At 43.1% G+C, this 13,187-nt stretch overlaps 1 protein-coding gene across 5 annotated transcripts in view; it reads right to left on the reverse strand.

Annotated features, from left to right (window-relative positions):
* The window catches only part of ACVR2B (activin A receptor type 2B), an 80,594-nt gene that overhangs the window by 10,814 nt on the left and 56,593 nt on the right, over positions 1-13,187 (reverse strand). The window contains exons 3-11 of one of the 5 annotated variants that reach the window (XM_087712443.1): positions 12,845-12,954; positions 12,698-12,754; positions 11,491-11,601; positions 10,327-10,478; positions 9,046-9,189; positions 5,698-5,841; positions 4,164-4,312; positions 2,165-2,291; positions 803-941 (exon numbers count right to left, since the gene is read on the reverse strand). In XM_087712443.1, coding sequence (XP_087568569.1) covers positions 803-941; positions 2,165-2,291; positions 4,164-4,312; positions 5,698-5,841; positions 9,046-9,189; positions 10,327-10,478; positions 11,491-11,601; positions 12,698-12,754; positions 12,845-12,954 — 1,133 coding nt within the window. The remainder of the gene's footprint in view (positions 1-802; positions 942-2,164; positions 2,292-4,163; positions 4,313-5,697; positions 5,842-9,045; positions 9,190-10,326; positions 10,479-11,490; positions 11,602-12,697; positions 12,755-12,844; positions 12,955-13,187) is intronic. The other 4 variants (XM_087712444.1, XM_087712445.1, XM_087712446.1 and 1 more) reach the window with 4 other exon arrangements.

The following is a 13,187-nucleotide window of genomic DNA, read 5'->3' on the forward strand; positions in this document are numbered from 1 at the left end:
TCTGAGTTGTTTTTTTCCCCAATATTTTTTAAAGCTAAGAAATATCTTGTGTTGCTAGGCTACAAGTCAACACCCTTGTCAAGATCAAATCAAATTAGTTTAATTCAGATTTATTTTATTTTAGTGCTTTAATTGGAGTTTGCAAAAAGTGAATCCTAGGAAGATCCTTGAGAAATTTTGATAATAATCTCCATCCCAACTCTCAAAAAATTCAAATCTTACTTTTCTTCATAGCAAGATCATGCTCAGAAATACGACTCAGGAATGTCCTGTTTGGAATTTCACTTATTAGTTTATTAATTCTCGAAGACCTTACAGTACTCATTCTAGCTACCCCTTAAAGAAATTACACTTATAAAATTTATATATGCCAAAATCTAATTGTTTAGATTTATAAACATCCAAATAACAAAACTAAACTTAGGCTAAGTTCTCTAATAACTTACCTTGGTCTCAGTAGTCTCATGTTGGTAGATAAAGCAAAGTTTATAAAACCTTTAGCTTTCTCTAAATCTTCTGCTTTGAAAAAAAGTCTGTTACTTTAAGAAAGACATTTTATACCGTAATTTAAATGTCTTGAAACGCTTACAAATTTCAGGTGTTACTATTATATGGGGTTAGATAGTCTATATAGGTAGGGAAATTATCTTGAGTGACTTGGAGTATCTTTCTCCTGGGAAAAAGATCCACCCAGATGTTCTGAATTAAATCTTCATAAACTAACTTCAAATGGGTTGGACGTAGAGTATTTCTAATTTTTAAGGAAGCAAAAACAGTATGTAAAAAGGACATTGGAGCTCACCATCAGTTGCTGTGCATCTGGAAAGCAACTCCCACAATACCAGGCCCATGGCATACATATCAATTCTCAGGAAGGAATCTCGCTGGAAATTAATTGCTCCTTCCAGAACCTCAGGAGCCATGTATCTTCTGGTTCCCACCTATAATAGACACAGGAATCAGTTACTGGAACTAAACCCATACTTTCAAACTCTGGTTCTTTTTAAAAAGAGAAAGAGAGACAGAAAAACAGAGACAGAGAGAGAGATGGACAAACAATGAAAAGGAGACAGACAAACAATGAAAAGGAGGAGAGGAAAAAGCAGAAGTAATAGCAATTGTTGTTGATATTACCTTGGCTACAGGTAGTCCTCGAGTTACCACACCTTGTTCAATGTATATTTAGAATTAAGATGTTGCTGAATGAGGGTACTTACAACTGGTCTGTGAAGTTGCAGCTGTCACGGGGTTCTCACGCTGGGTGGTCGGGTGTCCAGCTCGCAATTATGACGTTGCAGTGAGCCCATGGTCACGATTGCCCTTTGCAACCTCTCCCACTGGCTTCCCATAAGTAGTCAATGGGGAAGCCAGCAGGAAAGGTCAGAGGTTGCTTCCACTGTTTTTTCTCCCAGGGATCTCATACTCTGTGGCACAGACCTTCCTGCCCACCTGTGCTCTGCAGCACCTGCCTGCCCCCATGACCCCATTGGTTAGTAGCACTGATGAAATTACCTAGTAGGGTAATGAAACATCTGCAAGAAAACAACCAAGCTCAGAGAGTAGCAAGCACCCCCCCCCCCGTTCAACCTTGAGCTACAAAGATTGTCTTCTATTGGCAAACATTGAACTGTCTACTAACGCATTCTTCATCATTTTGACAAGATCAATGGACTTGCTAATGCTTTCGAAAGAATACAGGTAGTTCTCACTTCCTGATCGCTCATTCAGCGACTGTTCAGAATTACAATGGTGCTGAGAAAAGCTAAATTGTACGGTATCATGTGCATTCAACTATTTTGGCCACCTGATGAGAAGGAAGGACTCCCTGGAGAAAAGCCTATTGCTGGAAAAGACTGAGGGCAAAAGAAGAAGGGGAAGACAGAGAATGAGGTGACTGGATGGAGTCACCGAAGCAGTCGGCATGAGCTTGAATGGACTCCAGAGGATGGTAGAGGACAAGAAGGCCTGGAGGAACGTTGTCCATGGGGTCACGATGGGTCGGACACAACTTCTCAACTAACAACAACAAATCATGTGCATACAACAATGGTGACTAGTTTTTTTTAAAATACAGGGCCTAGGCACTACGTGCCAAATAATATAGATTTGTCTTATCTTCACCCGCCTTCCAAATTACACTTGCTAAATGAAGTAGTAAGCTAACCTGCAAGTTTACCTGTCCATGAGTATCTCCTGGAGGCTTCCCGGGTTCAAAGCGTACGGCCAGTCCGAAGTCAGCAAGCACGGCAGTTAAATCATTCTTCAGCAGCACGTTCTTGCTCTTGAAATCCCTGCAAAAAAGAAGAAAAGGATACTTAACGTAGCGCATTATCAACACCCAAGATGATGTGAGATTTCATCTGTGCGGAATTTTTGCCACCAATGCAATCAACGGGTGGATTCAAGCCCAATTTATGAGAAAGACAAAGGGGTGGGGGAATCGGTGAGGATAATATCCAGGCCAACATTGACACAAGGTATGTGCAGTGGCATCCTTCCCTTATGGCTTGTACTCTTAATTCCTCTGCTAGCTTTTTCCTAGAAAGCGGACTTGGCATTTAGCATGTTGCCTGGGCTTTTGATCTCTACCTGGAGTTTCAACTCAGCTGCATAACTTCCTTATCTACCTCTTAAATTAAACCCTTGTGCTTACTAAGCGACTCCTGGAGTTTCCTTCAGTAGGGGTGGGGGAGAACAGGAGGGGAAAAATAAAGAAAGGGGTTGAATATAATTAAATTACAGACTTGAGGCAGCAGATGGTAGACCCACGTGTGCCTGGCATTATAATTCTCTTGCCATCGGTTTAATTGACTGTGGTATCCCAGCCGGTTGGATCACAGGACAAGTGTGGGGCCAAGCAATATAATTAACAAGGGCAGATTCTGTGGTAGGTTTTTTTTTTATCCCCCGTGAAATGCTCTGTCAGAATACGTTACGAAGAGAGATGCCACCATGGAAAGAAAGAGCTCCAGGAAGGGTGGAGGGAAAATGCAATGAATTCCCAGGGTGTACAGTATCCCGAAGGAAAATTGTCCCGTCCCCCCCCTCCAAACCGACGCACAATTTTTTTTCCTCTTGTTTTGTTTTCCAAGGAGGGAAAGAAAGGAGGAGAGATAGTTCCCAGGAACTGGGTGCATGTTAAAACTGTTAAAAGTTGGCGGAGAAAGTATCAGGGGGACCTTATGCCAGATTAGTCAAACCTCTGACAGCCAAGTACACCCAAAACCAAGATTCTCACAGAGGCTTCCCCATCCAGATTTATTAAAAGAGAAAGGGGATTAGGCTGCAGAATTCACAACTAAATCCTTTCATTATTCGGACCCCCGTTTGAATTCAGTAAGCCCTAGCTTTGTGTCTCCTAAGCTGCCGAGGAGGGGGCTGTTTTCGAAATAACGAAAGGAAAGGTGCAGATATTTTGGGCTTGCAATGTTTTACAAACCACCTTTCCTTATTTGCAGGGATTGGAAAGACTAACATTATTTCCACAGACGGATGAGGGTTATCTTAACTGTTTTGTGGTCAGTTGTTTTGTGGCCCTTAAGAGTTGTGAACAGGGCCGCTAATTTTTCCTCCTTCCCTCCTCTCCTCTTTCCTTTTTTCTCCTCCCCTCCCGTCCCCACTCATTCATTTTTGTCCAGATGAAAGAATAGGAAGAATTTCTCCACTGAAGGAAACGGCAGTTGCAATGCATGGATGATGAATGAAGTATGTTTGAAATGGATTTATTGTATCTGAAATTAAGTGCCACTAGGGGGCAGCACAGTACCAAAAGCTAGGGTTAATAGGTTTACATTTCTAGCTTCTTAGAACTTTTCCTGCAGGTTCCTATTGGTTAAACAATGCTGGTGCAACTGGCATGGAAGCTCCCAGATGGCTCAGGATGCCCTATTGGATTGCTCTTCCCTTGTCTGTGTTCGTCTCCCTCCCTCACCTACCCCACCCCACCCCACCCATTTAGCCTACTACTTCAAAGGAAAGCCAAGATACGGCTAGCATTCCCATAAAAAGTCATAATTCCCTTGAGCCGTGTGAGAAATGCACACTGTTTAGCTTGGAAGAAGGAGTGATCAATGCATCCCCTTGAGCTCCATCCCAAGGAGAGCAGGCTGAATCTCAAACAAACTTTGACTTGATGCTAAGACAGACTCAAAAATGGAACCTACCTGTGGGCTATAGCAGGCTTATGTCCTTCCCCCTTGCACCAAGGGATGTCCTCATGCAGATAGGCGAGTCCGCGGGCCATGGTTTCTGCCACGTGGCAGAGCTCATTCCAGGTGATAACGTTCCCCTTCAGGTAGTCAGTCAAGGACCCCTGGGGGAACAAACCTAGGTGATGTCTGCAACTCTTTTGACACCCTCCCAAATGGGATCCTGTGACTCTTTATTCCAGCATGTGTGTCTGTGTGTGTGTGTCTGTGTGTCATTTGCTGTGAGCCCAGCCAGTATTTTAAAGCAGGAATCTTAAGCATGCTTCTCTGGAAGTCAGCCCAAGGGCCAGTTCTAAAAGCATGACTCTGCACAGAATACACACACAGCGAGTGCCCAGAATTAACAGAGAACTGGAAGGCACTTTGGAGGTCTTCTACTCCCTACACCATTTTAGACTAATGGCTGTCCACTCTCTTCTTAACCCCCACGCCCAGTGTTGGAGCAGCCACAACTTCTGGAGGCAAGTTCTTTCACTGATTAATTGTTCTAACTGTCAGGAAATTCCTCCTTAAGTTGCTTCTCTGCCACTGACATTCGTCTGCAGGAGAGAATTAAAACACAAAATATCCTCCCAATGGGAATAAATGCGATTGAAAACGAATGCTGGGTTTGTTTGGCTGTTACTGAGTTTACAGCAACACTTCTACAATAACTGGGCCCACTTACAGCTAGTCCTCAAGTTATGGCCGGAATGGAGCCTGCCTATCATGGTCGTAACTCATTAATGCCCCATGACTGACCTCTTTGGTCATGAAGTGAATCACTGCAGTCGCTAAGGGAACCAATGGTTCATGATGAGAGGTTTTGCCAAAAACTGAAAGTAAAGGCTGGCTTTTCATAAAAAAACCACCATGAAACAACACAGTCAAATGACGGCTGGATGCTGCAAACGACTATTCATGTGAGCACGAAGTGTGGTTGTATAAGCGCCAGGGACTGTCAGAATTTTTGAACCCAGATTCTAAATACCTCCTTCCCTCAAGTAAGTATTCGGGAACTTCAAACAGTCATTAAGTGACCAGCTATAAGTCAAAGACCACCTGTACTTACCAGTGGTGGGATTCAAACTATTTTACTACCGGTTTTGTGGGTGTGGCTTGGTGGGCATGGTAGGGGAAGGTTACTGCAAAATCGCCATTCCCTCCCGATCAGCTGGGACTCAGGAGGCAGAGAATAGATGGGGGCGTGGCCAGCCAGAGGTGGTATTTGCCGGTTCTCTGAACTATTCAAAATTTATGCTACCGGTTCTCCAGAACTGGCCAGAACCTGCTGAATACCACCTCTGGTACTTAAATCTGCAGGCGGAGATCTTCTGAAGATGCACCTGTTGGCAGAAGCTTGGTTGTTGCCTCTGAGCTGGAAGAGGGGCCTGGGGGGGGGGGATCTTTTCCTATGTTGTGAAGAGTCTGTGAAATGCTCTCCATTAGGAGATGCATAACTCGGTCCTTCTGACACGCACAAAGCATCAAGCTAGCAGGGCCTTGTTACCTTCTCATGGAAAGCTGTGATGAGCCACAGCTCCGTCTCCAGGTTTGTTCCTCTCTTCTCGGCGGCAATAAATTGCAAAAGGTTTTCGTGCTTCATTCCCGGGGTGTTGAAGATATCCCTCTCGCTTTGCCAAGACTGCTTGTCCTAGAGAGAGAGGGCAGAAGGTTATAAAAAGTGGTGGAAACAGGCAAACCTGTTCGGAGGACAAATGATATCTCTAGACATTTGTGATGTTACAGCCATCAGGACGCTGCTTTTATCTCCACCCATCTCCCCCCCCCCCCAAAAAAATAGTCCTGGTAATTTGACCATCTTTGCATTTCCTCCCTTTTCCAGAACTCTTGGCATCTCCGTATTTACAAATGCAGCTTGCAATAGAGATGGAATAAACAAATATTTGGAGAAGAGGGAAGGGAGAACTGCGCCTTGCAATTTTAAACACGTTAAGCTTTGCTCAGAAACAAATATGGTGGACACTGATGATCATCCTGCAAATGATTGGTTAACCTTTCAGACTGCTACCTAGGCCAGATAACACAATCAACTTTGCAGGGAGAGCTTCTCCTCTGCGTTCCCTGAATTTATTTTAATTTTAGAAAACTGGAGAAAAGGCACAGGAACCTGATACTCTCACATCCCTTCCATCCTGCCTTCTTCTGGAACCGTGTTTCTCAACCTCAGTGACTTCAAGGCGTGAGGACCAACTCTGACAATTCCTCAGCCAGCCTATTAAAATCAACTGGGGTTAAGAAATAGCGCTCTGGAAAAAAAGAAAGAAAAAAGAAAAGAGGGCGAAAAAAGCATGAAAAAAAATGGGGGGGGAGCGCTTGTCTTGCGTGCAGGCGCACTGGGGGTATTGCGCATTGCATTATAGGTGCGGCACGCCCACGCACGAACCACCCCTGCCCTCCCCCCACTTATGGCACGCAAACCAAAAAAGGTTCGCCATCGCTGCTCTAGATGTTATTCAATCAGGAAATAAAAAGCTGCCGTATTTTTCAGAGTATAAGAAACACCAGAGTATAAGATGCACCAAGGTTTTGAAGAGACAAAAAAAAAGTTTTTGCCCTCTGCAAATCTCCCCCAAACGGCCCATTTTTTTCATAAAAACGGCTCATTTTTTTTTAAAGGGTGTGAATAGCTCTTAGGAGGCTTGTAGAGTGTTCGGGGGGGGGGCAGCAAAAAACACCCTGTTTTTCACAAAATGGACCCGTTTTTGGTCAAAAAAAGGGCACTAGGAAATTTATAGAGTGCTCCTGGGGCAGAGGGGGCGGGGCAAAATTGAGCAAGAAATGGCTCATTTTTTGTTCATTTCTCCCTTCTCAGCACCCAGGAGACTCTGAAAACCCCCTAAAGGCTCTGCGTGGCCATTTTGGTGAAGGGGGCAGGGTTTCAGGAGACAAAAAAATGCTGTATTGAGTGTATAATATGCACCCGGATTTTCAGCCTCTTTTTTGAGGGGAAAAAGGTGCGTCTAATATGCCAAAAAATACGGCAAGACGTGCCCTCTTCTGATCACGTCCTTTTCTCCAGCAATTCCCACAAAATTGGACACTCTCCAACCCATGTTTTTTCTTTTGGTTCACATGTGGCTCTTTTTAATGCTTCGGTGTTTCTCCTAGCTACTGCCTTGGCTCAAAATCTCCACTGTCAGTTGGGAAAAAGTAGCTAAGCTAGGAAGTTCTCCGAACCTTCAGGGGCAAAGGCTGTGTAGCCCTCTGATTGCTTGTCACATCTCCCACACTGAACTTTGCACTAATGAAGGAGCAGCTATCTGCTTCCTCCTTCGCATTCCGTTTTCTGATTTATCTGTACAGGGGATGGTGGATTAAAAAAAAAAAAACAGGAACCAGAAAATGCGAAATGATGCAAATACAGATAGTCCTCAGCTTACGACCACAAGTGAGCCCAAGACTTCCACGGCTAAGCAAAACAGTTGTTAAGTGTGTTTTGCCCCATTTTATGACCTTTCTTGGCACGGCTGTTACGTGAATCATCGCAGTTGCTTAGTGAGTAATCCAGGCGTTAAGTGAGTCTGGCTTCTCCATTGACTTGGCTTTTTCAAAAGGTCAACACAGACGATCACATGACCCTGGAACACTGAAACTGTCGTAAGTACATGCCAGTTGCCAACCTTTCCAATTTTGATCAGGTGGCCATGGGGATGCTGCAAAGAGTTGCAACTGTGAAAAATGGTCATAAATCATTTTATTCAATGATGTTAAACAGTAAATGAACTGTTGTAGATCGGGGGCTGCCTGTAATAAATAGTTCCAAAGATATTCCCCCCATTTTACATGTTTAACATAGTTTAGGTTTGCATGATTAATGTTTTACAGAAGCTTAAGCTATCAAAAATCTGTTACTTGGTACTGTAAAATTTCTTTTCTTAGATGACCCAGGAAAGAATAATAAAGTTTCTATAATGACTCCTCTCAATTTGAACATAATAGTCTCAGGTTTTTGCAAAACGCATTACTTATGTTTAATTCTAGCAAGGATGGGCAATCTTTTTGAGATTAAAGGCAACGACAAGCCATAGATTTAACGGTTTCCCTCTTCTTGCATTAAAAATTACAATCCTTTTGGCAATTTGTGGAAAGGCCTTAGGATACGGTTCCAAGACTTTGGAATCAACGTGCCTTGAAGTGTGATTTGAAATATTTTATCTCCGCTGTCACGCCTGAAGAAGCTGCCAAGATAAATAACATAAAAACAGCCATATATAAAATGCTTGCAGATTCACGCAGCTGGGAACTTATTGCCATTCACTTGCGCATAGAACACAGGCTGCCTGCACACTTACAGAATAAATAATGGCTTAGCGTGAAATCCAAAACGGACCCCCCCCCCCCAAGCCATTTGGCTAGGCCTTGAATCGTGCAACCGGGGTTTCAATCTATGAAACAAGGGAGATGTAGCTGAGCAAATCAGGGACAAGAGTAGTGAATCTTTAAGGGAGGAGAAACGGTAACTCTGCCCCAGAAGGTGTGAAAATAACCCTTGATTTGTTTTGGTATAAGACTGGGGGCAGAGAGGAACCATCCATCAAGCTTTCAAGATTGAGTTTTCCCTACCTAATAAGTGTTTCTCAATCTTGGCAATACTTAAATGATGTAGACTTCAACTCCCAGAATTCCCCTGCTAATGTGGCTGCCGGGGGAGGGGATTCTGGGAGTTGAAGTCCACCAACTTCAAGGGGTCAAGGCTGGAACAAACTGCTACAGAATTTACTTACCTTGAAGCCTTAAAACATGGACCCCTTGATAAAATTGCTAGAATTTTGGAATCCTGCAAAACAGTTTTACCTGGCTCCAGGTGTTATTGGAAAGTAATTCCATTCCTCACCTGTACGGGGAAGATTTTCACTGCCACATGCTCATTCATCAATTGTGCTTTCCAGACACAGCCAAAACGTCCTCTGGCTTTGACCTCTAACAGCTGCAAGGGTTTCAGTCCAACCATCGGAGAAGGAGGTGGGGGGCCAGGGTCCTAGGAGGAAAAGACAGGGGGTGATAGGAATCAGATAAAATTGAAATATTGTCAAGCTATGGAAGGATGTCTTGCAGGAGTTGTTATGGAGCTGGCAGGTGCCAATGACTGACACAAATTGAGAGGGTGTCTATAGAATATCTTATCTTTTCCTCAACAGAGCAGTTTTTAGACAATTTGATCTGGAGGAGTAGACCAAGAGTAGGAAACCCAGACATTGCAGTTCAGGAATCTTCCCCAGAAAGAATGCGCTTGCATTTTCACCCGCGTTTTGGCTTTGTTTTTACAGGCTATGCAGTGGTGATCTATATAAAAAGCCAAATGTTTCTCTGTCCAGTCCTGTCTAACTCTAGTGCCCATCTCTGTTTCTTGGCCGAAGGAGCCAGCGCTGTCCGAAGACAACTTACGTGTTCATGTAGCCAGCACAGTTACATGCCAAAGGCGCATGGAACACTGCTACCTTGCCAGCAAAGTGGTACCTATTTATCTACTCGCATTTACATTCTTTGGAACTGTTAGATGGGCAGGAGCTGGAGCAAGTGATGGTAGTTCGCCCCATTGTGTGGCACTTAGGTCTCGAACCTGGGCTGTCAGAGTCTGTAACCGCTCAGCCATTGCTTCCTGCACTCAAGTTTAAATTCAATTTATTTTACACCACTGGAATGAAGGACATAACTGAATTCCTTGAACAGATACCATATTTTTGGACTATAAGATGCACTGGTGTATAAGACACACCAAGATTTCAAAGAGATTAAGTCAGGAAAAAAAAGTTTTGTCCTCCCCAGCCCCCCAGAAGCACTCTTCAGGCTTCAGCAGGGCTGGGGGAAGGCAAAAATGCCCCCGTTGTTCGCCAAAACGGGGGCACTTTTCCTTTCCCCCAACCCTGCTGAAGCCTGAAGAGTGCTTCTGGGGGATGAGAGGAGGCAAAAACAGCCCCGTTTTGGCAAAAAATGGCCCATTTCCCACAAAAATGGGATGCGGGGACTGGGCTTTGGGAGGCCAAAAATAGCTGTATTCAGTGTATAAGGCGCACCAACATTTCCACGCTCTTTTAGGGGGTGGGGGAAAGGTGCGTCTTATACTCTGAAAAATACGGTAATTACTTTAACCAGAGAGGTCTCCCATCTTACATACCTCACTGACATCGACGTGCCCATACGGAGGTTTGCGGTGACGGTACATCCAGAAAGCGAGCAAGATGGCAATGGAGAGAGCAGTCATGGGAAACAAGGAATAAACCACAACATGGAGTAGGGAGGCATTTGGCGGCGGTGGCTCATAAACCACTGAAAGAAAGAAAATAGCAATCCTGTTTAGACCAGGTACAAATGTCCGTCTCCAACATCCTGCCATCAAGGCAAGGTAGAAGCAACAGGGAGTCCTCAACTTACAACCATGATCGAATCCAAAATGTATGTTGCTAAACGAGACACTTACATAAGCTTTGCCCCCAGACTGAGACCTTTGTTGTTGTTAAGCGAAACACTGCGGCTGTTCAGTTAGTTGCCCGGTTGTTAAATGAACCTGGCTTTCCCCATTGACTTCGCTTGTCAGGTCACGTGATCCCTGAATTTTGATCACGTGACCATGGGGTTGCTGCAAAGGTTAAAAAAAAACAGCCGTAAGTCGCTTTTTTTTCAGTTGCCGTTGTAACTTTGAATGGTCGCTAAATGAGCTGTTGTAAGTTGAGGGCTACCTGTATCTTAACGTGACCATTTCAACCAATTTGATGTGAATGTTAGTGCTTGCCCATATTAATAATCGCTGAAGCTTTTCTTAAGCATTCATAAGTTCCACAATATCTTTATCTCTCCTTCTTTGAAGAGCCGGGGCGGGGGGAAATTCTTCCCCCAAAATGATAGTGCTTAAGAGCCCTACCATACTTTTTTCTCCCAGGAGGAAATCAATTTGAGAGGGAGGTGAGGTGGGGGGGGGTAGAAGCCCCCATGCTTCATTGCATAACCAGACAGGTATATGTACCCTAATGGCTGTTATTTTTGGGATCCCAGCATTTAAGCTTTAGCGTCAATTAAATTAAAAGAACAGGAGTTTCCAAAACATTATATTGTGGCTTTTAAAATGTTATTTTAATCAAAACATTTTAGAGAGGCATGCATATATCATTGGAAAAGGCTCCAGAATGTTTTGATTTTGGCTCCTGAAAAATGGTCTATTAGGGACCAATATTTTTCATAATTAGTACATTCAGCTGACAGACTGAAGCAAAATTGCAGCATGGTGTCTTAGCTAGCAATGAACAGTCCATTGGTCCATAATGATCCAGTCATGTCCACCAACTTTCTCTTAAGTGGGTATCATTAACAAACGGCAGTTGTTTTGAAGATGGTTCAACATGTCTCCAGAACAAGAAATTCTGAACAGCAACATCTGCAAGAATCTGCAGTGAAACTGAAATGAAGAAGCATAGATCATGACTCTTATCACACCATCACATGTGACCTGATACTTGTGCTAAGGAATTTGGCTCCTGAGTATTAATCCACATTGGGTATCATGGCATTGCTAGGCATTCGTCACCAAATTTCCCTGAAATTCCTTATTTCATCTTTTGTTACAATTCCCCTTATATCAAACCATCTTTTGCTTGTTGGTTTATTGAATCAACAGAGTGCAGCAGCTCACTGCTTAATTACTTAAACGACCCCGAGAACTTTGATTCAATTTTTTAAAAATCAGCTATTTCTCATCAGGACAAAGAGCAGACGAGTAGGGCTTGGTCTGTAAAAGAAGAACATTGTGTTCTCTCTTTTTTTTTTGGATGGACACTGCATTCCGGATTACTTTATGTCTTCTAGATCACTAATGTCTGACCTCCTGCATACCCTTAAAAGAATTGTAGGAAGCAGTGTGACCTGACCTACTATTAAAGATGTCCCTAACCTGAAATAAAAACCAACCGATCAAAATCACATTTTATACAGGGGAGGAAAAAGCAACAAGAGGATCAGATTCATGAAAACGTCGAGCAAACTCTTTCTCTGGTCATAAGACTTTTCAACCCGTAACCTTTTAACTCTAGCCATGGATTTTTAAAAGTCAGCTCTTCCAGCAAACATTCAGCCTGCCAGAATATACCCCGTTATTCTAAGAGGGAAAAGGAATTCTTTTATTTATTTATTTTATCTTAGAAGATTGCATCGAAATCTATTAATTCAACCAGAATTCAGAGTTGGAAGGGACCTTAGAGGTCTTCTAGTCTGATCCTCGGCTCAAGCAGGAAACCCTATATCATTTCAGACTAAAGGATGTCCTCTCTCTTCTTAAAAAACCTCCAGTGTTGGATCATTCACAACTTCTGGAGGAAAGTTGTTCCACCGATTTAACTATGAGGAAATTTTCTCCTTAGTTCTATGTTGCTTCTCTCCTTGATTAGTTTCCATCTGTTGCTTCTTGTCCTGCTTTGAAGAATAGCTTTTTTCATTGGGGCAGCCCCACAAATAATGGAAAGTGTCACCCCTAGTCCTTTTCATTAAACTAGACATACCCAATTTCTGCAACCGTTCTTCGAATCTTTTCATAGCCAGCCTCCTTTTTTCAGAACCTGGAAAAAACTACATTTTGTAAAAAAAAAAAAAAAGGAAAAAGAAAACTTACTGTACTGGGTTCAAAGATTTACACCCTTGAATCTCACCTTGTGGGCCATTCGGTTCAGGTAAGTGAGTGAACTTTTCATTGCAGAAATTCCCTTCACAGCAACAGAAATATACTTGTGGATTCTCTTCTGTGGCCACACATTCTTCCCTGTGCATTAAAACAACACAAAAGAAAAGAAGCTAAGCCGGTGAATTCTTGTGTTGTTCTGTGCAATTGGTACCTGCTTCACTGTGCAAGCAAATTCTTTTTGTTTTCTGTATTTGCTGATGCGCCATATTTTATAAGAAGTGCCAAAGGAACAAAATTCCTGGTGGGAAATCTTCAAACCTTGAAAGAAACTTGTAGAAGGTTAAATTAGAGGAAGTAAAATATATATATAG

The sequence above is a fragment of the Thamnophis sirtalis genome, unplaced genomic scaffold (assembly GCF_051295495.1).
Source record: "Thamnophis sirtalis isolate CommonGarterSnake01/CBP01778 unplaced genomic scaffold, rThaSir2_p1.2 scaffold_4, whole genome shotgun sequence".
Taxonomy (NCBI): domain Eukaryota; kingdom Metazoa; phylum Chordata; class Lepidosauria; order Squamata; family Natricidae; genus Thamnophis; species Thamnophis sirtalis.